Consider the following 22601-nt stretch of genomic DNA (forward strand, 5'->3'; position numbering starts at 1 on the left):
ACAGCAGGACAGATCCAGCAAACACCCTAAAAGGGTTAGTACATGGGATCAATTGCTCTCTTGTGTGTTTTCTTGAAATTATTTTAAAGCTTTAAGCGTTCTGTGACTCCGTTTCCTAAATGGAAAGGAACCCTCCCCCGAGAATTCCCTCGCTGGTGGAAAGGACAGCAGAGGGGATAGTGTTCCAGAGGGGAGATTAGAATCAGCATGTGGTCCACCCTGCCTCCCCCCTGCACCGCTCAGGTGCAGACCCTGGCTGAGCTGCCAGAATGTCCTCGAGTGTGTCTACACCCGCGTGCATCTATACCAGCGTGAGTCTACACCACCCAACTGCTTTCCTGCCCTCCTGTGCAGGCCCAGGCTGTTTCCTCATCTGTCCTCTCCCCCAGGGCCCAGGACTTGGGGACAAGCAGCCACCAGCCAGGGCTAGGTCAGGGTTGGGGGCAGCAGCCCGCCAACCACCTCCCACGCTGGCAAGACCCCAAAGGGTCAACCCTGCCACAGCCCCTCCACCCCCTCCTTGCCTACCTAACCCAAGATCTGGTTGCCACCCCCTCCCCTCTCCACGGCAGGACCACTAACGTGTGCACCAGAGAGGTGGGGCCGCTGTGGGCCTGGCGGAGGAGCCCCTCACCTCCCTCAACGGGGCCACCTCCCCGCATCAACTCCCCCCTACCAGAGATCCCTTCACCACCCCCAATGGTGAGATCCCCCTTCATACCCTCCAAACCCTTTCACCTGCCCCAACGGGGAGACCCCCTTCATCTCCCCCAGAGACCCCTTCACCTCCCCCAATGGGGCGACCCCCTCATCACCACCCAGAGACCTCCTTCCCCGACCCTGGCCAACTCTGAGCTCGCCCTCGCCTGTCAAGAGGCTTCCGCGCCACCACCATCCCCCACCAGGCTGCTGACAACCCACACCCGTAGTTAGCCTCCCCACCCCCCGCCCCGCCCCGCCCCGCCCCTGCGGTCGCCCCCGCCCCTGCTGACGCCACAAAGCTCCAGGCCCTGGCGGCCCCCTGCGCTCCCCCACCCCTGCCCAGAAAGTCTAAAGCGCTCAGGCTTTCCGGGGAGCTGCTTGAGCCCTTGGCTGCCTACGCCCTTCGAAGTGCGGCCGGCCGCCCCCTCCCCCGTGAGTACCAGTCCCTCAAGACCCCCGGGGCCAGCGGCGGTCACACAGTGGGCGCCGTTGCCCGAGTAGCAGACCCCGCTTTGAAGATGGTTACCAACTGAAACCAGACGGTGGACGGGTTACCCCGGCATTTACGGAAGAGCATTCCCGGAAGCGGAGGGGGGCGGGCCTGTCGGTCTTCACAGGTCTGGGGTCCTTGGGCGGCTCCCCCCCCATCCTGAGCGGAACCCCAGCCCCCCTGACTGCCGCGCTTACCCCTGCTTCTCTTGAGGGCGGCAGTGCGCCTCCGGTGGCCGAGAGCTGAGGGGGAGACTGAGCCCTAGCCCTCTGCAGAGGTTAGCTCCAATAAAGGGAACCCCTCAGGGCCCGTAGACGATGTGAGGCTGCCAGCGTCCATCACTTCAGAGGACTGCAGAGCCAGGAGCTGGGGTAGTGCGTGCAGCCCAAGAGCAATGTGCACGTCCAGCCTCTAACACAGTTCCAGCAGCCGCCTGTGATCTGCGTAGGGGGTTTGGGCCTCTGAGGCATGCGGTCGGGGTACTGGTACCCCAGAGTGTGAGCACAGGTGTATGAGCCCCGTGTGTGGATACTGTGCGTGTGTGTGTGGATACTGTGTGTATACATGTGTGCATACTGTGTGCGTGCATGTATATACGTGTGTGTGCATGTGTGTATTGTGGATACTGTGTGCGTGCATATGTGAGTACATGTGTGCATGTGTGGATACTCTGTATATGTGTGAGTGTGTGTGTGGGTACATGTGTGCATATGTGTGTGCATATGTGGATACATGTGTGGATGATCTATGCATGTGTGGATACATGCGTGCATGTATATGTGGATACTATATGCGTGCATGTGTGTATACTGTGTGTGTGGATACTCCATATGCATGTGTGGATACGTGTGTATGCATGTGTGTATACTGTGTGCATGCATGTGCAGATACGTGTGTGTACACATGTGTGCATGTGTGGTGCTGTGTGCGTGCATTTGTGGATACTGTGTGTATGCATTGTGGATACATGTGTGCATGCATGTGTGGGTACACGTATGGTTGCTCTGTATGCATGTGCAGATACATGTATGCATGCATACACATATGTATACTGTGTGTGCACTGTACATGCTCTGCACGTGTGTGTAACTGTCTTTGCATGCATGTGTGCATACCGTGTGTGCTTGCGTGTGTATGCTGCATGTATGCATGTGTGTGTACTGTGTGCGTGCATGTGTGTATACGGTCTTTGTGTGTGCATGCATGTATACTGTGTGTGTGTTTGATGTGTGTATACTTTGTGTGTCTGCAGTTGGACCTGTGTTAGCATCTCTCTGTTCTGTGCATGCACGCACACATGACTGACTTTTCTGCACCACACCTTGTCAAGGAAGACCAGAGTCGGTCTGTAGTTAGAACAGTAGAAAAACCAGTGTTGTTTCTACAAACGAGGTTTTTTCACGGTTATTGCAATAGGGAGAAAGAGATCCCAGTGGAGAACTGGCTCATCTCAACATAGGACGGACAAGTGGGGATTTATGGCCACAGAGCAGGGGGTGGGGAGGTCAGTGATGGAAAGTCACTAAGAGGTGGCATGGGGAGGGGGATTCTTGCCAGATGGGCCTAACAGGATTCTTGCTCTAGACAGGTCCGTGTGGGGCTGAGGAACCTCCTATTGGGGGGGGGCACACTAAACCAACTTAGCATGATTTTCCCTACCGTGGGTGGGGCTGGCCAAAGGCAGGGCTCTCTGCCAGAGGGTATGAGGGATCTCCTGCTCCTTTCCAGGAGACATGGATGCCCTGGAACTTGCCAGAAAGCTGCAGGAGGAGGCCACGTGCTCCATCTGCCTCGATTACTTCACGGACCCCGTGATGACGGCCTGCGGCCACAACTTCTGCCGGGAGTGCATCCAGCTAACCTGGGAGAAGGCTAAGAGCAGGAAAGGGGGCAAGAAGAGGCGGGGCTCCTTCCCCTGCCCCGAGTGCCGCGAGCTGTCCCCTCAAAGGAACCTGCGGCCCAACCGCTTGCTGACCAAGGTGGCCGAGATGGCGCGGCAGCACCCGGCTTTCCAGAGGCGGGACCTGTGCAGGGCGCACCAGGAGCTGCTGAAGCTCTTCTGTGAGGACGACCAGAGCCCCATCTGTGTCGTCTGCAGGGAGTCCCGGGTGCACCGGCCCCACAGGGTGGTCCCCATAGAGGAGGCTGTGCAGGAGTACAGGGTGCGTCCAGGCTAGGGGGAGGGGGGTGCACACGGAGGCCAAGTGCATGCGTCAGGAGGCTGGCAGGAGAACAGCTACCATAAGGGACAGCCCAAGTGTGGGACCATGTGACCAAAGTGTCCACATGCTCCAACGACAACACAGGGGGCTGGGTCACAGCTGTTGGGAAGTCCTGGCTGATGGAGGCCCTGCCCGGGTCCCTCCAGTCAGGGCTCCAGCAGCATCGGTTCCCAGCGGCTGGCTCTGCCCTGTGTCCTCCCTGGGCACTGGGCAGGAGGTGTGAGGGCACGAATCCCAGTGTGGGGGGCTCCATGCTGGTGACCTCATCACCCCCCATGGTCCTTCTTCCTGTTCAACCGTGAAACTTCCCAGGATAGGGGGGTTGTGGCACCTCTCACTGCTCAGCAGTCTGGATCCATAGTCAGGAGAGGGCAGGCCTGGGAAGGTGTCTTTCTGAGGCTGATCATCCTCAGCTGGCTCCAGCCCAAACAACCCTCTTGACAAAGGGGCATGTTTTGGGAGGCATGTGTCCACCCACAGCCCACCTCATGCTATTCCTGGGGGGTAAGCCTCTGGAGGCATCATCCAGATGCCCAGGAGTGAGGGCCTTGGACCCCAAACCTGCGGCCTGTGTGTCCCACAGTTGAAGCTGGAGGCGGACATGGGGCACTTCCGGGAGGAGTTGATGAAGACGGGGAAGCTGCAGGCCAGGGAGAAACAGGCCTTGGCTGAGTGGCAGGCAGGTGCTGGGGGCCAGGGTGGGTGCTCACAGCAGCCCCGTGGGGTGGGAGAGCCTGGCCTGTGGACCCAGAGCCCCCGCAGGGCCTGCATGAGCCCTCGATACACATCCCAAGCTCAGAGTCGCACCAGAATCAGGACGGAGAACCTGAGGTCAGCACAGGCTAGCGGTGTCACAGACACAGGAATGAGGGCACGCAGGTGGTGGGGACCCCCCAGGTGACCCCACGAATGCTCCCACCCCTCCCAGGAGGACTTTTCTGTGGGTCATCAGGGCCCAGGGCCAGGAGGAGGCCAGCATCCAACCTGGTAGGTGCAGCCGGCGGGAAGGGAGAGGACATCGTGGGCAGCAGGTCCTCAGGTCTGCCCCCAACCCCCTGCAGGTGAAGGTTAGGGAGCAGAGACAGCGCATCCTGGTGGAGTTTCAAAAGATGGGCCTCCTCCTTGTGGAGGAGGAGCAGCGTGTCCTCCAGGCCCTGAAGGAGGAGGAGGAGGAGGTGGTGGCCAAGCTGCAGGAGAGCTCAACCACCCTGGAGAGGCAGAGCCACGCCCTGGAGAGGCTGCTGCTGCAGCTGGAGGACAGGAATCAGCACACACCCCTGCAGATGCTGCAGGTGAGGGTTGACCGCACCCCTGCTGGCCTGGCCTGCAGGCCTGGCAGGGAAAGGGAAAGGTCTCAGCACACCTGCTCGCCTGGAGGGTGAGGTGAAAGAGCTCAGCATCCCTGGTCACCTGGGCGTGGGGGAGACGCTCAGGCCCAAGTGTGCTGTCCTTGTACCTCCACCCCCACCACTGAAGGAAAGGCTATGACAAGGTCAGCCAAGGCTGAGTGACAAAGACCACAGGCATGAGGCTCACACAGCAGACGTATATTCTCCTGGGGGCCTGGAGGCTGGGAGTCTGCATTCCTGGGGTGGGCAGCGCGGGCTCCTCTGCAGGCTTCTCTCCTCCCCGTCACAGACAGCTGTGTTCTCTGTGGGTGAGGTGAACCTTATAACCACTACACTATGGAAACTGTGTTCTCTGGGTCCACATCTCCTCTTCCTGCAGCGGCACCCATCCTACGGGATCAGGGCCCACCCTAGTCACCATAACCACCTCTGTAAAGACCTCATCTCCAAGTACAGCCGCCTTCTGAGGCCCTGGGGCTTGGGGCTGAGGCGTAGGCATTAGGAAGACACTGTGCCCAGGCTCCAGGCCTGCGGGGAGGTGGCCTGGGGCAGCTGTGTTCAGTGTGGTGAGGTGGGGCATAGACACGCTGGCCCAGATAGGCACCCATGACTTTGCAGGCAGGAGGGAGTCCTGCAACTGCAGGCAGGACAGGAGCAAAGGCAGGCCCAGGCGGCCCAACGAGGGCCTGACCACAGGGGGCTGTGGTGCCCCACAAGTGGGACAGGTGTCAAGCACGGGGAGCGATAGAATCCCTGGCAGCAGACAGGATTCCCCACGATTGCATGGAGGCACACACACACACACACACACACATGCATGCACGGGCATGTTTAGACACCAGAGGCAAAGGCCACCTGCCGGGTGCTGGGCATCCTGTTTGTCTGAGTCAATTCCCACGTTTGCCTGTTGTCCTGACCTCCCGTGGGCTTTGTGCCCAGGAAACCGCCTCCTGCGGATGACAGACTAGACAATTGCCCAAATGTTGGGGAGCGCTTTGTCTACTATTAAAAAGAAGCTGGGGGTGTCTGGGTGGCTCAGTGGGTTGAGCCAGTGCCTTCGGCTCAGGTCATGATCTCAGGGTCCTGGGATCGAGCCCCACATCGGGCTCTCTGCTCAGCAGAAAGCCTGCCCCCCCCCCTGCCTGCCTCTCCTTTTCTGCCTACCTGTGATCTCTATCAAATAAATTTTAAAAATCTTAAAAAAAAATGCAGCTGGTCTGCAGGAGAGTACACAGACATCTGACTCACTCAAGGCCAGGCTAAAGAACCAAAGGCCCCATTTGATGGCTGGGGGTCACGTCCCCCCCCGCCGTCCCTCGTGAGCCAACAGCTTCCAAGGGGGAAGAGCAGGAGGCCTGGTGGCCAGAGGTGGATACTTCCTGTGTGCAGCCACGATAGGGAGATGGCCCACAAGTGGGTACAGGGTCTTGGGAAAGCACCCTAAAATCCTTCCAGCTCTGCAGACCAGAAATGCAGACATGACGCCCCCTACCCTAACGAGGTCCTGCCCATCTCCCTCTTCCCTACCCCCTTCCTGCTTTGTAGGACATGAAGGAGCTCCTGAGCAGGTAGGCGGCCACCTGCGGGGGAGGCAGTGATGGGCACAGGGAGGGCTCCACATGGGGCCAGCAGGGACAGTGAGACCTGTGTCCACCGGAGGAAGAATAGCCTGAGTGTCCAGTACCCGGAGGCCACCCCGACCGTGCTGAGGACCGTCTGCAGGGTCCCTGGGCAGATAGAGGTGCTCAAGAGTTTTCAAGGTAAGCAAGGGCCCAGGGGCCCTGGACGACTCCCCGCCCCACCCCTGGTCACTCCGAGGGAGCCCGCAATGGGGGCGACCGTTGTCCAACCTGCTGCTCCAGGGCATGCTTTCTGTTCTGTCCCCGTGCTAACCCAGGTGGAGATGCCCACACGGACCCCTGGCTCCTCCATAGCACCACCGATAGGGGCAGGGACCCAGTCTCCTGGGGGAGGCCTAGGACCGGTGGGGGACAGCAGGGATGACGGGCGCCCTCTCCCCATGGCCCGGGCTTGTCTGCAGAGGATGTGGTGCCGGACCCCACCACCGCATACCCCTACCTCCTGCTGTATGAGAGCCGGCAGAGGCGCTACCTGACGCCGCCCCTGGGCGGCGTGCCCCCCAGCAAGGACCGATTCCTGGCCTACCCCTGTGCGGTGGGCCAGCAGACCTTCTCTTCCGGCAGGCACTACTGGGAGGTTGGCATGAACCTCACGGGCGATGCACTCTGGGCACTGGGCGTGTGCAGGGACAACGTGAGCCGCAGGGACAAGGTCCCCAAGTCCCCTGAAAATGGGTTCTGGGTGGTGCAGTTGTGCAAGGGGAAGAAGTACCTGCCCGTCATGGCCGCCCCAACCCCCGTCACGCTGGCCGAGCCCCCCAGCCACATGGGGGTCTTCCTGGACTTCGAGGCAGGGGAGGTGTCCTTCTACAACCTGAGGGATGGCTCCCACCTGCACACCTACGCCCAGCGTGAATTCTCCGGCCCCCTGCAGCCCTTCTTCTGCCTCGGGGCCCCCAAATCAGGCCAGATGGTCATCTCTACAGTGACCCTGTGGGTGAAGGGCTAGGGGCAGAGGCTGGGGCAATGTGGGCAGCCAGTGTTTCCTGGGAAGGTGGGACCGCGCAGCTCAGCGCAGGCCACCTGCCAGGTTTCTTTCTTTCTGCTGGCACCTTGGTGAGCCCCCAGCCGTGCAAGGCACTTTCACTAAAATGAAACATAATCCCGATTAAAGCAGTTAATGATAGAGGCTATATTCGCACGCATTTCATTAAGAAAACCTGGACAGTCGCTGAGCTCCCTAGTGGACCGATTCCAAGGAAGGACATCCAGCCCCAGGCGCATGTGATGCACTAGCTCTGGGATACGTGTGCCCACCTAGGAATGGAGCCGGAGGGCTGGCCCCGCTGTGCTTTGGTAACCCACAGAGAGCCACGGCCTCCAGGGTGCACCTGCTTTGTCGTCCAAACACGATGTTTGCACCTTGCAGCAAAGGGGGTAAGGGGAGGAGGCGGTGATGAGAAAACGGAACTGCAAACCCAATCCCTAAAAACCTCAGAGCCCTCCAGCCCTTACGTCGCACAAGCCCGGGCGCAGTTGAGTAGGCGTCACGGGTGGGAGCGACTCCTTTCCACCCGCCGCCGTCTGCACTTTCAGGCGCATTCACCGCCCTGCGGCAGGCTGGCTACCCCAGAACCCCAGTCAGTGAGTGCCTTCCCCAACGAGGCCAGAGCCCCTCCCTGCACGCACCCTGCTCGTGCCCGGTCCAGGGGCGCACAGGACACGGCTTGGGGCTCGCCAGCGCAGCCTCAGGGAGCCCTCGTCCTCGCAGTCGCTGTGCTGCGCGGGGAACGCAGTGAACGCGCCGGGCGCCGGGTCAGCCCGGGTCTGCGGCGGGTCAGGACGCGAGGCCGACGTGACCCCAATGCTCCCACGGCTCGCGGGGGCCGCGGCAGCGCCGCCGCGAGGTCCGCGGGCGAAGGGTCTCCAATGCTCTCCGGCCCGCGGGCCGCGTGATAGGTCGCAGCCAATCCGGGGCGGAAGCGGGTTGTTCCAAAAAAAAAAAAAAAGAAAAAGAAAAAAACAGCTGCTTCCTGCTTCCGCCGCGGCTCCTCTTCCTGTCCGCGTAGGGAAGCCTTGCGCCCAGCGTCCCTGGATCCCCGCGCCCCGCTCCCCCGGAGCCCCGCGCCCCGCGGCCCCGGGGCCCCCGCGGCCCCGCGCGCTGACCAGATCCCGGCCGCGGAGGCCCACGACCGATAGCGCCGCCTTCCTCCGCCCCAGTGGCGCCATGGCCGCCCCCGACCTGTCCACCAACCTCCAGGAGGAGGCCACCTGCGCCATCTGCCTTGACTACTTCACGGACCCGGTGATGACCGACTGCGGCCACAACTTCTGCCGCGAGTGCATCCGGCGCTGCTGGGGCCAGCCCGAGGGCCCGTACGCCTGCCCCGAGTGCCGCGAGCTGTCCCCGCAGAGGAACCTGCGGCCCAACCGCCCGCTCGCCAAGATGGCCGAGATGGCGCGGCGCTTGCACCCGCCGTCGCCCGTCCCTCAGGGTGTGTGCGCCGCGCACCGCGAGCCGCTGGCGGCCTTCTGCGGCGACGAGCTGCGCCTGCTGTGTGCGGCCTGTGAGCGCTCGGGGGAGCACTGGACGCACCGCGTGCGCCCACTGCAGGATGCTGCGGATGACCTCAAGGTGCGGGGCCGGGCCTGGCCGGGGGCCGGGCAGGGGTGGGGGATGCGGGGCCCTCGCTCCCAGCTGCGTGCAGCCAGTCCCAAACCCGCACCCTCCTGTGGGGCACCAGCCTGGAGATCAGGGAGAGGCGTGCTCTCTGGGAGGGGCAGGTCCTGCTGTGACTTCTCTAACCTCTTAAGTTCGTGTATGAGGTGTGCAAATTAACAAAGGCAGAGTAAGGAGTGAAAAAATGCATAGTTTTACTAGTCTTTTAAATCTCAGGTGGTACAAGGGGCTTCACAGAGAGGTGAAAAATGCAGTTAGACTGAGTTTATGTTCCATTTTAACATCGAATGATAAAGTGGGGAGAAGCACCTAGACAAAAATGAGATTTGGGCTTCCTTGGCCGGAGAGAAGTAGGGACTATGGAAGGGGTTGGAAACTGATGGAAAATCAGGGTTGTCTCAGTACGAAAGTCTGTTTGGTCAGACTCATCTGTGACGAAGAGTCGTCTTTGCTGAGTGCTCTCCCCCTTCCTGGTACAGACAGGGAGAGGCAGAAGAGGAGGGCAGAGGGCCTTTCCTTGTCTGCTGTTCCCCACTTGCTTCAGTTCCAAATAGTCCTGGTGTGCAAGTGGCCTACTCTGGGGAGGCACATTCCGACCCCCTTCACTCCACTGGTGCCTAGCTGGTCTTGGTCCTTGGGATACCAAAGGGACTCTTTACCTGCCCCTCCCCCTACCCAGGGCTGTGCCTGGCATTCGGCATGCCCTGGGGTGCTGACTCCTGAAAGCACCACCTCTCAGGCCTGGGTCCAGCTGGAAGTCCAGATGGAGTTGTGCAGGCCAGGACCCTCCTGAGAGCCCAGGGCAGTCCTGGAGAAGTATGGGGGCTGGGATTCGCGGGAGGTTAGGAGACGAAATACAGGCAAGGGGCCTGGGGTTCTGGGCTGTCACCCTCGCTGGCTCCTTTGAGGTTGTCTGCATGTCATGCCCAGGACTGTGATTCCTGCCAGCTGATCTCGGCTCAGCCACAGTTGACCGTTGACTGGAATAGGGCCCAGAGGTCACTCTTGTCTCACTGTCCCGCAGGGGAAGCTGGAGAAGTCCCTGGAGCACCTGCGGAAGCAAATGGAGGACGCACTGCTGTTCCAGGCCCAGGCTGAGGAGACCTGTGCCTTGTGGCAGGCAGGTGGCCCAGTGCCTGAGGTCGCGGGTGGGGAGTGGTTGGCCCCTGAGCCTCTGCGGAGGGACACAGTGGTCCTGGGCCTCATGCTGCTCCCGCAGAGGGATCAGGGTTCCACACCCTGCAGGGAACCCCTGTTGGGGGTGGGGCGGGGCATGGGGTAGGGGCAGGACAGGACCTGAGCCCTCCAGTCTCCCCCGGCAGAAGATGGTGGACAGCCAGCGGCAGAATGTGCTGGCGGAGTTCGAGCGGCTGCGTCGGCTGCTTGCTGAGGAGGAGCAGCACCTGCTGCAGAGGCTGGAGGAGGAGGAGCTGGAGGTGCTGCCCCCGCTCCGGGACAGCGCTGCCCGCCTGGGCCAGCAGAGCGCCCGGCTGGCCGAGCTCATTGCCGAGCTGGAGGGGCGCTGCCAGCTGCCTGCGCTGGGGCTGTTGCAGGTGAGCCGCTCTGCACTCTGGGGTGGGCCTGTGAGGGCTCCAGGTGGGGCAGGATCCTGGTGTAGCCCTGGCGGTCCAGGCTCTCCCACCTGGGCAGGGGAGCTAGGGCAGGGATCTCAGATGTGCCTCTGCAGGTGTGCTTGCGGGTCTCAGGGAGTTGGTACCAACCCTGAACTCTACCAGCAATGGCTGCCTGTCCTGGAGTCTGTTTGCGCTCCGACCAGGCCACGTGCTTGGTGGCATCCAAGGTCCGTGGGTCACCAGGCTGGCTCCAAAGGTTCAGGTCCAGTGTATGGAGAAGAAAGGCCAGCAGGTGTGCCATGGGAGTCCTGTATTGGCTCCATGTCTTCCGGAGGCTCTGCCTGGCTCCTGACTCTTGGCCCTGGGTGGGAGTGACTGCTGTGCAGCCCAGAGCACCTCCCACAGGGTGGAAGTCCCAGAGCCTAGAGGATCTTCAGGGACCAGGCAGAGGCTCCTGGCTGCTCTCCTGGGGTTTGAACTTGGTTCTTCACCCCACTGCCGAGACCTCCAGTGGCTTCCAGTCTAGGAAAGAGGAAGAACCCCAGGCGAGAGTCTGGCAGGGAGTGAGGGAGGTGGACAGAGTAGGCTGTGGTCAGTGAGGTGGGCACTAGGTGGCCAATCGAGATAGTCAGGAGAAGTGTGTGCTGCTGGAGAAGCCAAAGAACTGGAGGTTCTGCAAAGAGGAGAGGTTGGCCCCGCAGGAGAGATGAGAATCCCAGGGCTGCAGGAAGTGGGACTTGGGGGTCTTCCCTGAGATGTCCCAGTGCATGGGTGGTCTCGGCTGGCCGGCTGCCCTCCTGGATTTTGTACTAACCGTGACCATCTGTGCCTCCACTGCCCCTCACTGCTCCCATCTGCTCAGAGCACCTCGCCCTGGGTCTCTGCCTGGGTGGCGAGGGAGGCCCTTCCCTCCTCCCCTCCTCCAGGGCTCTCCTTGCCTGTGCTGGGGGTAGAGGTGAGATCTGCTGCATAGAAGGGCAGGAGAGCAGCCCTGGGTAGCCCCCTGTTTACTGGTGGGAATAAGGGAGGTTAGGTGTGCCCATAAGCATCTGGTCTGTGTTAGGTGGAGGCCCGCCCCAGGAAGTGGCCAGGCATCTGGTACCTGGGGCAAGTAGGTGAGTATGCCCTCAGACAGAGGAAGTGCAGGTTTGGGTGACTTCCAGGTGGCCACACCCCTGCATCCCAGCTTCCCTTCCAGGCTTGCCCTATAGCCACCCTGTGTAGGTGGAGAGCCTTTTCCTGAAGAAACATGTGTCTCCCAAAGGGGCTGGGTAGGGTACATGGAGGCCAAGCTCTTTCCTTAAGGTCCGGACCCCTGCATGACCTTCACATCACAGAGGATCTTGTGCAATGTATCCACACACACTGTTCCTGAGTGGGTCTGGACTGTCACTTTTCAGTGCCCCGCGGTGGGCCACCCACCCTGCATAACTACGAAGAACAGGCTGTTTCTGCTTTGCCTACTGCCCACACCAAGCTCCCTGTGCCCCGGGCCCTTTGCATGTGTCTCTTCCAGTCCTGCACTGGCCCTCTCACTGTATCTTTAGAAGCCTGCAGTTTCCCTTTTCCTTTTGAGGCCTGCTGTTGTCTTGTCCTACCCTCCCGCCAACCAGCCCACACACAGGCCATCGGTCGTGTGTGTGCAGATCTCCCTCCTCAAGGGAAGCTCTCTGTAGGACCCCGTCTTAAGACCTCTGCATTCTGGCCTGATAGTGGGCGTGTGGTTGGAATCACCGTGGGTGAGCTGCCTGTGATTGACCGTGTGGACCAGCCAGGTCCCAGCCCTTCTCAGGGGTTGTTCTGCAAAGTCCAAAGACTTCCCGTCAGCAGCTAGTGTGTGTGTGTGTGTTTAAGATTTTATTTATTTGACAGAGATCACAAGTAGGCAGAGAGGCAGGCAGAGGGAGAGGACGAAGCAGGCTCCCTGCTGAGCAGAGAGCCCAATGCAGGGCTCGATTCCAGGACCCTGGGATTATGACCTGAGCCAAAGGCCAAGGCCAAGGCCTGTGCCACCCAGGCACCCCAGCAGCTAGTGTTTTAAGTAATTGGATGTCCTAGTCAGCTCAGGCTGCATAATAAATAGCACAGGCTTTGGGGTTTAAACAACACACATGTGTTGTCTCCTGATCCTAGAGTCTGGAAGTCCCAGATCAGGCCTGGGTGGAGCTAATTTTTCTGGAGAGGTCTCCCCTCCTGGTATCCTCACGCCCTTGGCTGCCTGTGTGTATGTTTGCTCCATGTCCTCTTCTGAGAAGGATTGCAGGATCAAGGCCCACCCTGGTGACCTCCTTAAACCTTAGCCACCTCTGTAAAGACCCCATCTCCAACCACAGCCCCATTCTGAGGTCCTGGGGGTTGGGTCGCCGGCATTTAGATTGAAGGGACACAATCCGTGATGCTGACGGAGATGCTTATTTGTGTCCTTTGGGAGAGCGGGGCATCCAAGTGGAGAGGCCTCACCTGGAAGGTGGATGTGAGTTGGAGGCCTCTGGGAGGGCAGGTGCATGGGACCGGGTAAGGCCGCAAACCCCAGACAGCCAGGTACCTGTGAGCCCTGGGAGGTAGGAAGCCCCATGGCTCCCTGCTGGGGGCCCAGGGCCCTGCCTGCTTGTCCCACCCTGCAGGGGTGCTGGGGACTCTGGGTGGGTGAGCCTATAGCCAACGCCCTTCATCCTCCAGGTGTGTTGAGGGAATGAGGCTGGGTCTGCAGGGCTGGATGTGTCCAGAGTCTTTCCAGGGTCCCCTTGTCTGAGCTGCACTGGGGGGCAGCCCACAGGTGGATTCTGATCACGTGTGTCGGGCAGAGCGAGGTTCTGGGGGCACTGGCGGCCAGGATGTGGGGAGGCCCGGGTTTCGGGGCCAGGCACTGACACCGTGTGTGTCTCTCCTACAGGACATCAGGGATACCCTGCGAAGGTAGGAGCTGCGGCCTCTCCCCAGGGCAGGTGGGTGGGTGGGGTGCAGGGCGGGCCACCCTCGGGGTGACGCCTGCACTGCCCCTGCAGGGTCCAGGATGTGAAGCTGCAGCCGCCGGAGCTGGTACCGATGGAGATGAGGACAGTGTGCAGGGTTCCGGGGCTGGTGGACGCCCTGCGCAGATTCCGAGGTGGGTCTGCAATCAGAGCGAGCCCAGGCTCCGGCGTCAGGGAAACCCAGGGTGGGGGGCTGTTAGGCAGTAAGTGCAGAGGTGAGACACCCCCCCACCCAAGGGGGTTTCAACTAGTGCTGGGGCACCTGCGTGGACCCCAGACCTGAGCCCTGCCGCCTGCCTCCAGGTACCACAAGATGTGGGGAGGTAGTTGTAGGAAGCCTTTAGCTCTAAAGGAGCAAGCATCGCCAGGGGGCATGGACTGCTTTCCAGAACCTTCCAAGTGGCAGAGACATGGCGGGGACAAGCCATTAGGGGATATTTTCAGAGAGGGTGCCAGCTCACAGGGGACGTCTGCTCGCCCTGCAGGGGACGTGACCCTGGACCCTGACACCGCCAACCCCGAGTTGGTCCTGTCGGAGGACAGAAGGAGTGTGCGCCGGGGGGACCTGCGGCAGGTGCTGCCCGACAGTCCCGAGCGGTTCGACCCCGGGCCCTGTGTGCTGGGCCGGGAACCCCTCACCTCTGGCCGCCACTACTGGGAGGTGGAAGTGGGGGAGCGGGCCAGCTGGGCGCTAGGGGTCTGCAGGGAGAACGCCAACCGCAAAGAGAAGGGTGAGCTGTTCGCAGGCAACGGCTTTTGGATCCTGGTGTTCCTGGGCAGCTACTATAACTCGTCAGAGCGGGCCTTCGCTCCCCTGCGGGACCCACCACGGCGCGTGGGCATCTTCCTGGACTATGAGGCTGGACACCTGTCCTTCTATAGCGCCACCGATGGCTCCCTCTTGTACGCCTTCCCTGAGACCCCCTTCTCAGGGACACTGCGAGCCCTTTTCTCGCCTCTGTCCAGCAGCCCGACCCCCATGACCATCTGCAGGCCAAAAGGCGGGCCTGGGGACTCCCTGGCTCCCCAGTGAGGGGGCCTCCCTGCTCCCGCTGGGAACCTGGGTGGCTCCGACTGTCTTCTGAGGTGGGGGAGCACTCTGCGTGGACCACAGATAAGCGGATATGCTCTTGCTCCCGGAGGTGTGTCCCCGTGTGTGCGTGTAGGGGGACGCCCCCACTCCCAGCGTGAGGTCCTGAGCCTGTGCCCCCACCCCGCTCCCACAGCCCTGGAGCTGTTCCTCCAGGAAGCGGCTGCCAGAGGCAGCTCCGAGCCGCGCACCTGTGTGCCCTTCTGGAGAAGCGGGGGTGGGGTGGGCTTGGGTGATTGGCAAACGGGCCCGAGAATGCGGAGAGCAAGACACCCGAGCACCATCTCCTCCCAACACATGCCCCTCTGGGCTTTGGGCCCCATCACAAAGGTTCGCTAGGGCCAGTATGCGGGCCCCCAGGGTGAGCAGGCACTGAAGCCCCTGGTTCCTCTCTGAGCCACTCGAACCCCCAGGTTCGAGTCACCCTCACATTCTCTCCTCGCTGGCCGGGGAGCCTCCTGGCCCAGAACTCAGCACACCTGGACCCTGTCCCTCTTGCTCTGCCTGGGAACAGGTGAGGCCTCAGAGAGCCCCCACCATATACACCTCGTTAGAGTCTGGGATCTGTCTGCTTTGTTCACGTTTTGTCACCCTTCCTAAACGTGTGCCTCTGCTTCTTTGTACTCCGAGATTTTATTTATTGTAGGGACTGTTCCTGCAGGAAATAAACGGAGGTTGTCTGTAATGCACTGTCTGCCATTGGAGGAGGGGAGGAAATGCAGGGGGAGGGAAGGCTGTGGAGATACAGAGGCAGGACCCCCAAGGGCAAGGTCAGGGGCGCTCTTCTGCATCTTCCTTTCACACATAGGCCTGGGGAATTGTTTCCTTGTTTTTTTCAAAAAGCCAGAAAATTACTCTGCATGGGCCACTGTGTTCAGTAAGTAGGTACTTTCCCGAGTAATTGGTTCCATGATCATTGTCCCATTCCAGGGATTTTGCAGTTCTGTATGTATACACCCTGTGCTGCCTTCAGCAGTTCCTTCCAGTTACAAAGCCCAGTGCTTCCCCCCAATGGAGCTGGGTTCTGGCGGAGTTGCCCACCCCTCCCCGAGCGCCTTCCCTCTGCCTCACTTCCCCGTTCTGGGCAATACTGGCTGTTTTTCCCCAGGAGCAAGATCGGGCCATTAGAGTTTGGGGCTTGCTCAATGGCCACTGGAAACCCAGCTGGTGGGACACCTCCATGGGTAGGAGTGCACACAGGCACGTGCAGGACACCAGGACAGACCCTCTGGCCACAGCTTGAGGACACACTGGGCACCAGTGCAAGGCTGGGAACTCTCCACCCTCCCGAGGCCTTCGCTGAGAGCCCCGTAATACAAGATCAGCAGTAAAAACACAAGGTCCCGACCCCCATAGTTTACGTACGGGATGGGGGGTAGGAGGGAACGTAACTTGAGGAGAGGGAGGAACTCGGAGCAGCAGCTTGGGATGTGTTCAACAGGATGCTGTGGATGCATCTTGGGACACGGGCACTGGTGTTCGACTTTAAGGCGCCAGCCCCTTGAAGGTAGACCGTGGTAGAGGAAGGCCAGTTCATAGGATCCTGTGGATTCCCCCAGTGCGGTGTCCAGGCCAATGCACCCAGTTCTCTCCTCTGGCCAGTAGTCCTCCCTGGCATGGAGGAAGAGGACAGGGACACCCAAATCTTTGTCCTGCTGTTAGGGAGGTAGAGGAGGGACACCTGCTTCTCCCCTGCCTCCAGTTGGAAATCATAATCCTGCCCAGGCATGCTGTTTTCAGCTGGTGTGTCCTGCCACCCTTCAGCAGGGAGAACCAGTATAAGCTTCAGGGATGCATATTCACAGCCATGCACCCTAAATTCCCACGTGGGCTCTTCCCATGTGTTCTACCTGCTCGACTCCAGGACCCAGGGGTGCCCTCCACTGTTGTTGATGGTGGACAGACCCCAGGAGCATGCACGCTCCTGACTGGGGAGCTGACGACCCCCCCTCATGAGGGGTGGGTGATGACTCCTCAGAGATGTCCACCCTGGCAGGTGTGGGTCTTGTGGGTGGATAAAGCAAGGACCTAAGTGCAGAGCCAGCATCTGTGGGGTGTGCCCAGCAATCTAGAGGCTTTCAAAAATAACCCTACATACAGCTCACCACTTCCTGAAGTGCCCCAAAGCCTCGCTTCTCGCTACCCACTTCCCGAGGGCTCTGTCATCAAATGGGGAGATGGGAGAGAAAGCAGGGCAATAAGAGAAGTAGGCCTTCTGCGTCCTGATTAAGTGGAAAGAAGACAATACTCGGGACCAGGCGCCTACTCTCGCCTACTCTAATCTTAGGGCATCAGGAAGTAGCGGCAAAATCAAAACGTACAGCCAGACCCGCTATACTGGGTCTGGCTGTACCCGCTGGGGCTGGCCGCAGGTCAGTCTCTGCAGCCCTTTCCCCACCTGGTCAGTAGAGCAACCACAAGGGGGTCTTTACAGACAAAAGTCCTGTTCCCTCACCTGGAGTCACCTTACTGCGTCTAATCCGACAGCGGAGCAGGGAGGAGAAAGATGTCCCGCTTCACCCCAGGCCAGGCCTTGGGAAAGCAGGGCGGAGTCCCCGCAAGCACCGCCTGAGGTCCGGTCGCACCTGACCAGCTGCGTGCGTACACTGGGTGACTCCGCACACGGTGGTGGAATCACTCCCGGCGTGGAGCCCGCCGGCGCCCGGGCCTCAGCCGCCCCTGCAGCGCCCGCATTAACGCACCCTCTTCCCCCAAAGTCCACAGGACCAGGTCCGGGGAAGGATAGCCCGCTAGCACCTGCGCGGCGAGCCACCGCCCCGCCCACTACCCCTACATTCGGCGTTCATGCCCCACGCCGCTCAGGCTCCACCACCCCCATCACCTCCCCCTGCACCGCCCGCATCCTCAGTAGCTCTGGACGCCTCCTAAGTCCCTCTGAGATGCTCCTGTCCTCGCGTCCCTCCAGTCCCTGCCTCGGAACCGCGCCTCTCCCACATGCCTCTGTGCTCCCCACGCCCTGACCCCCCACGTCCCCTTGGCTAGTGATCCCTCCGTGCTCCCCACGCCCTGACCCCCCACGTCCCCTTGGCTAGTGATCCCTCCGTGCTCCCCACGCCCTGACCCCCCACGTCCCCTTGGCTAGTGCGCCCGCCTGAGTCCGCTCCTTACACCTCCCCTGCGTAGCCACACCGCTCTCCCGACGACTCTGGTACCGCAGCCTAACTTTCACGCCCTAGAATCCAGAGGTTTCAGGTGCACATTCCAGGCCGGGTCAGTCGCACTGGGTGGTCTTCGTGGGGTTGGACTCCGAGTTGGAGCGTCGTGCATGCGGGCTGGGTGACGTGGTCTGCAGCTGGCCCAGCGCTCGGTTCCCAGCCCTACTGGTTTCTGAGCCCCCGCTCAGGACCGCTCTTTCCCGGCCGAGCTTCCGTGGGGTTTTCCAGCCCGTCCTTCCGACGGCAGGCTCTTACTGCTGCCGCTCGTTCTGTGCGGCTGCTGGTTGGGGTCTGTTCATATTCGCCACTCCCCGAGGAACGTTTCTCCTCTTCTATTTTTCATTTTTGTGATTTCCTTTTTTTTTTTTTTCTTGGTCAGTAAAATTAACATTTTGTCAAAATGATCTTGATGTTTTCAAAGAAAAATTTTCTGTTTCATTTTGTATTCTCCAGTTTTTTTTTTATTTTTCTTCTTCTTCTTCTTCTTCTTCTTTTTTTAATTTCAGTGATTTCCACCCTTGTCATGATTCTCTGTTTTGATCACTTTGAGTTTGGTTCGCATGTCTTTATCTCTGTTTCTTAAAGTTGATTTCAGGTTTTTCCTGTGTTCCAACGCAGACATTTGAGCCTGTATATTTCCCTTTATGCTGATTTGCCCGTATCCCATTACTACTGATACTCGGTTTTCATCTTCATCCAGCCCAAAGCACTTTCTAATTATCTTCATGATAGATGCCTATCCTGGTTCCAGGGGCACCTGACCTAGAGGGCATCTGTCCCCTGTCCCATCACCCAGGACATGGTCTCCCCTAAAGAAGATTAGAGGCGCATCTGAGCTGGAGGGCCTCTGTCCCCTGTCCCGTCACCCAGGGCATGGTCTCCCCTGGAGAAGGTTCCAGGTGTGCCTGAGCTGGAGGGCCTCTGTCCCCTGTCCTGTCACCCGAGGCATGGTCTCTCCTGGGGAAGTTTCCAGGTGTGCCTGAGCTGGAGGATCTCCATCCCCTGTCTCATCACCCAGGGCATGGTCTCCCCTGGAGAAGGTTCCAGGTGTGCCTGAGCTGGAAGGCCTCTGTCCCCTGTCCCGTCACCCGAGGCATGGTCTCTCCTGGGGAAGTTTCCAGGTGTGCCTGAGCTGGAGGATCTCCATCCCCTGTCTCATCATCACCCAGGGCATGGTCTCCCCTGGAGAAGCTTCCAGGGGCACCTGAGGGGCAGTGCATATGCTGCTACCATCCAGTGGTCTGTTCTATTATACCAGTGTTTGTACCCTCAGGATTTTAATTTATGAGTGAGACTCAGTGGTGACAACATAGAAAGAACTTATAACTGAAATTTCTCAGGAGAAAGGCACCTACCACACCAAACAGAACCACATAGGGATGCAGCAGTTTGGGTAGGAGGCATAAAGGAATGAAGGGAGGGAGCCAGTGTTTGCCTTAGTTTCCACCAGAAGGACAAGGCAGGACAGGGCCAATAACTTTGATTAGCTGGTTTTAGGAATTCTGGTGGGCTGTGGGCCCTAGGGCCTGGTTGTCTGGTACCTGGCCCTGTGTGGTTTCAGGGCAGGGAGCATAGTGGCTTGGTGTGTGAGAGCTGATGGCTGGTGGTAGACTCTGCTTTAGAAAATTTGCTTATGAAAGAAGAGCCCTTTGCTGTCTCTAAGACTTTGCTAGCCTGGATAGGGATTGTCCTTCCCCCATTCAGAGAGGACATAAATGCCAGAGCATGAAAAATGCACGAGATAAAAAATAGAGTTAATACAACAGGCACTGTGCTGAGTGCATACCAGATAGACCAATCTAGAATCTGAGACAACACAGTAAGCACACCTCCGGGGGTCAGATTTCTCAGGTTGCTTGACCATGTGTGCTGATTCTATATTCTTGCTGATGGTTTTCTAGTTTTTCTGTCCATTATAGAGAAGGCCACTGATATCTCCTGCCAGTGTTGTTCAAGTGTCTCCCTTCATTCTGGCAGTTTTTGCCTTGTGAGTTTTGAGGCTCTGTTATCAGATGCATATATGTTTATCATTGTCATATCTCTGCAATAAATTCAATTTTTATTATTATAAAGTGTTCCTCTTTTTATAGTAGCACTTTGTTTTATACTTTATTTTCTATTCTTTGATTATAAGCGCTTCAGCTCTCATTAACCATAAGAGACTTCACAGGTGTATCATTTCTCAGGCTTTTGATTTTAATCTATTTTGTCTTTTTTTACATGTTAATCTATTGTGTCTTAATTTAAACTAGTCTCTTGTAAATGCAACTTTTATTTTTTTATTTTGCTTTTTTGTTTGGTGACAATCTCTGTGTTTTAATGGGAGTATTTGATGAACTGTCATTATTATTTTAAATTGCTTTATAAGGTCTGTCATTTTGCTATTTATTTTCTATGTCCTGCCTTTTGTGTTACTCTGTGCTCCTTTACCAGTTTCTTTTATATTAAATAAATATTTTCTAGTGGTCTGTTTTAATCATTTTTTTCTATTGGTTCTTACTGGTTGCTTATGGGATTACAATATGCATCTTAATTTATCACAATTCCAGAAAAATTTGGAAGTTTTTATTCATTGTAAGTCCATTCACTCTCCCTTCTTGTGTGTGTAGAGAGAAAGACGATGAAAAGAGAGAGAGAGAGAGATGATGGATAGATTGATAAATGATAGATAGATGTGCCTATATGTTTAGGCCTAATGATGTAATGTTATCATTATTTCTTTATATAATCTTGGGTATTTTAAAGAAGGTGAGAGAAAAAAAGAGAAACATTTTCAAAGAGACTTTTACATTAACCCACATATTTATCATTTTGAGTACTTAGATTAACAACACTGTCTGGTGTCAATTTCTCCCTCCAGTATAGCTCCATTCCCCCTCCCCATTCTGTGGGCTTTTATTGTTATATATGCTAAATATTTGTTATCATCCAAGCACTAAGATTTTTTTTAAGATTTTATTTATTTATTTGAGAGAGAGAGAGTGAGGAAGCAAGAAAGGACATAAGCCGAGGGAGAAGGAGAAGCAGACTCCTTGCTGAGCAGGGACCCTGATGGGGGGCTTGATCTCAGGCCCCCAAGATCATGACTTGAGCTGAAGACAGATGCTTAACTGAGCAACCCAGGTGCCCTGGCCTCCAACAGTAGGATTTTTAATTACAGTTTTATGTGGTTGTTTCCTAAATCAGTTAAGAGCAGATTTTATTGATGTTGTCTTTTATATCTACCTATATAATTATTTTCACTGTGCCTTTCATTTCTTCATGTAGATTTAAGTTTCTTTGGGGTAAATTTCCTTCAGCTTGAACAATGTCCTTTAGGATTCCCTGTAAGACAAGTCAGCTCAAAACAAATTCTCTCAGTGTTTGTATATCCAGGAATATCATTATTTCATCTTCGTTTTGGAAGGGTGGTATCTGTTTCCTGTTTTAATTTCTACCTTCTTACTAATGGTCTCTATTTTGATCATTTTCATCTAGATGGGTCTATATGGATCATTGTTACCATACTTTTAAATCATGTTGTTTTTGTATTGAGATACCTATTGATCTTTTGGGGTGGTATTTAAATTCCACTTAGATAAGATACAGTGTACTATTAGTTTCAGGTGCACAATATATAGTGATTCAATATTGTAATTCTGTGCAATGTCCAGTGCTCTTCACAAGAGCACTCCCTATACCTCATCACCTATTTCACATATCCCCCATCCCCTCCCCACTGGGAACCATCAGTGTGTTCCCTATAGCTAAGAGTCTGCTTCTTGGTTTGCCCCTTTCTCTCTCTTTTGTTTTCCCCTTTGCTCTTTGGTTTTGTTTCTTTAATTCTACATATAACTGAAATCACACCTACCAATGTTTTTTTTAATAGAACTAAAAACATATAACAAAATTTACCACCTTAACCTTTATAAGTGGACAGTGTGGTAGTATTAATTATGTACACAGGAGACTTTTTTTTCTGGTGAGATTGAAATTCTATACCCATTGAACAACAACTTTCCATTCCCCGTCCCTTGTGCCGCTGGTAGCTACCATTTGGTTTTTTGTTTCTAAGAGTTTGACTACTTTAGGGAGCTCACAGAGGTAGATTCATGCAGTATTTATCTTTTTTGTGTCTGACTTATTTCGCCTAGGATAATGTCCTCAAGGCTCATCCATGTAGTAGCAGGTGTCAGGATTTCCTTCTCTTCTGTGGCTGAATAGTATTCCATCCCTATGTACAGACTACAGTTGCTTTATCCATTCACGTTCCCATTGCCATCCAGGTTTTCTCTACCTCTTGGCTATTGTAAGTAATGCTACAGTGAACATAGTTGGGCAAATATCCCTTTGAGATCCATTTTCATTCCTTGGGACACATACCCAGAGGTGGAATTGCTAAAGCATATGGCAATTCTAGTTTTAATTTTGAAGGAAACTCTGTATTGTTTGACATTAGAACTGGGCCATTTCAGGTTCCCATGAACCATGCATAGGAGCTCTCCTTTCTCCACTGCCTGGCCAATACTTGTTCTTTTCTGGGTGGTGATTGCTTCAACACAGTCATCCCCATTAGTGTGAGGTGATACCTCATTGTGGTTTTGACTTGACCTGGAGATTAATAATGCTTAGCTCCGTTTTATATGCTTGTCGACCTTCTGTATATCTTCTTTGGAGAGATATCTCTTCAAGTCCTTTGCTCACTTTTAAAATAGGATTACTTATTGTTTTTGGTGACGTTTGGAGTTCTTCATGTAGTCTGAATATTAACCCCTCATTAGATATAT

The 22601-nt window shown here is 56.7% G+C and overlaps 2 protein-coding genes across 2 annotated transcripts; both read left to right on the plus strand.

The window, feature by feature from the left end:
• The first annotated feature begins 1065 nt into the window (after positions 1 to 1065).
• TRIM17 (tripartite motif containing 17) lies at positions 1066 to 7527 on the plus strand. Its single transcript, XM_044239392.1, has 7 exons — positions 1066 to 1134; positions 2921 to 3354; positions 3998 to 4093; positions 4476 to 4706; positions 6309 to 6331; positions 6423 to 6523; positions 6805 to 7527. The coding sequence occupies exons 2-7, from the start codon at positions 2926 to 2928 to the stop codon at positions 7350 to 7352; spliced, it is 1428 nt and encodes a 475-aa protein (XP_044095327.1). The 5' UTR covers positions 1066 to 1134; positions 2921 to 2925; the 3' UTR covers positions 7353 to 7527.
• A 910-nt stretch (positions 7528 to 8437) lies between these two features.
• TRIM11 (tripartite motif containing 11) lies at positions 8438 to 15344 on the plus strand. The gene is made up of 6 exons (XM_044261626.1): positions 8438 to 8978; positions 10048 to 10143; positions 10346 to 10576; positions 13491 to 13513; positions 13603 to 13703; positions 14055 to 15344. The coding sequence occupies exons 1-6, from the start codon at positions 8571 to 8573 to the stop codon at positions 14600 to 14602; spliced, it is 1407 nt and encodes a 468-aa protein (XP_044117561.1). The 5' UTR covers positions 8438 to 8570; the 3' UTR covers positions 14603 to 15344.
• Positions 15345 to 22601: the final 7257 nt, after the last annotated feature.

Source organism: Neovison vison, chromosome 1 (genome assembly GCF_020171115.1).
Source record: "Neovison vison isolate M4711 chromosome 1, ASM_NN_V1, whole genome shotgun sequence".
NCBI lineage: Eukaryota > Metazoa > Chordata > Mammalia > Carnivora > Mustelidae > Neogale > Neogale vison.

What these genes read in the sequence shown, in the direction of transcription:
- TRIM11 (XM_044261626.1), top strand. Translation starts at nt 8,571, where the DNA reads ATGGCCGCCCCCGACCTGTCCACCAACCTCCAGGAGGAGGCCACCTGC. An exon ending in AGACCTGTGCCTTGTGGCAG is followed by an intron (nt 10,144 to 10,345) that starts GCAGGTGGCCCA and finishes CTCCCCCGGCAG; the next exon opens with AAGATGGTGGACAGCCAGCG. An exon ending in ATCAGGGATACCCTGCGAAG is followed by an intron (nt 13,514 to 13,602) that starts GTAGGAGCTGCG and finishes CTGCCCCTGCAG; the next exon opens with GGTCCAGGATGTGAAGCTGC.
- TRIM17 (XM_044239392.1), top strand. Translation starts at nt 2,926, where the DNA reads ATGGATGCCCTGGAACTTGCCAGAAAGCTGCAGGAGGAGGCCACGTGC. An exon ending in CACCCCTGCAGATGCTGCAG is followed by an intron (nt 4,707 to 6,308) that starts GTGAGGGTTGAC and finishes CCTGCTTTGTAG; the next exon opens with GACATGAAGGAGCTCCTGAG. An exon ending in ATGAAGGAGCTCCTGAGCAG is followed by an intron (nt 6,332 to 6,422) that starts GTAGGCGGCCAC and finishes TGTCCACCGGAG; the next exon opens with GAAGAATAGCCTGAGTGTCC.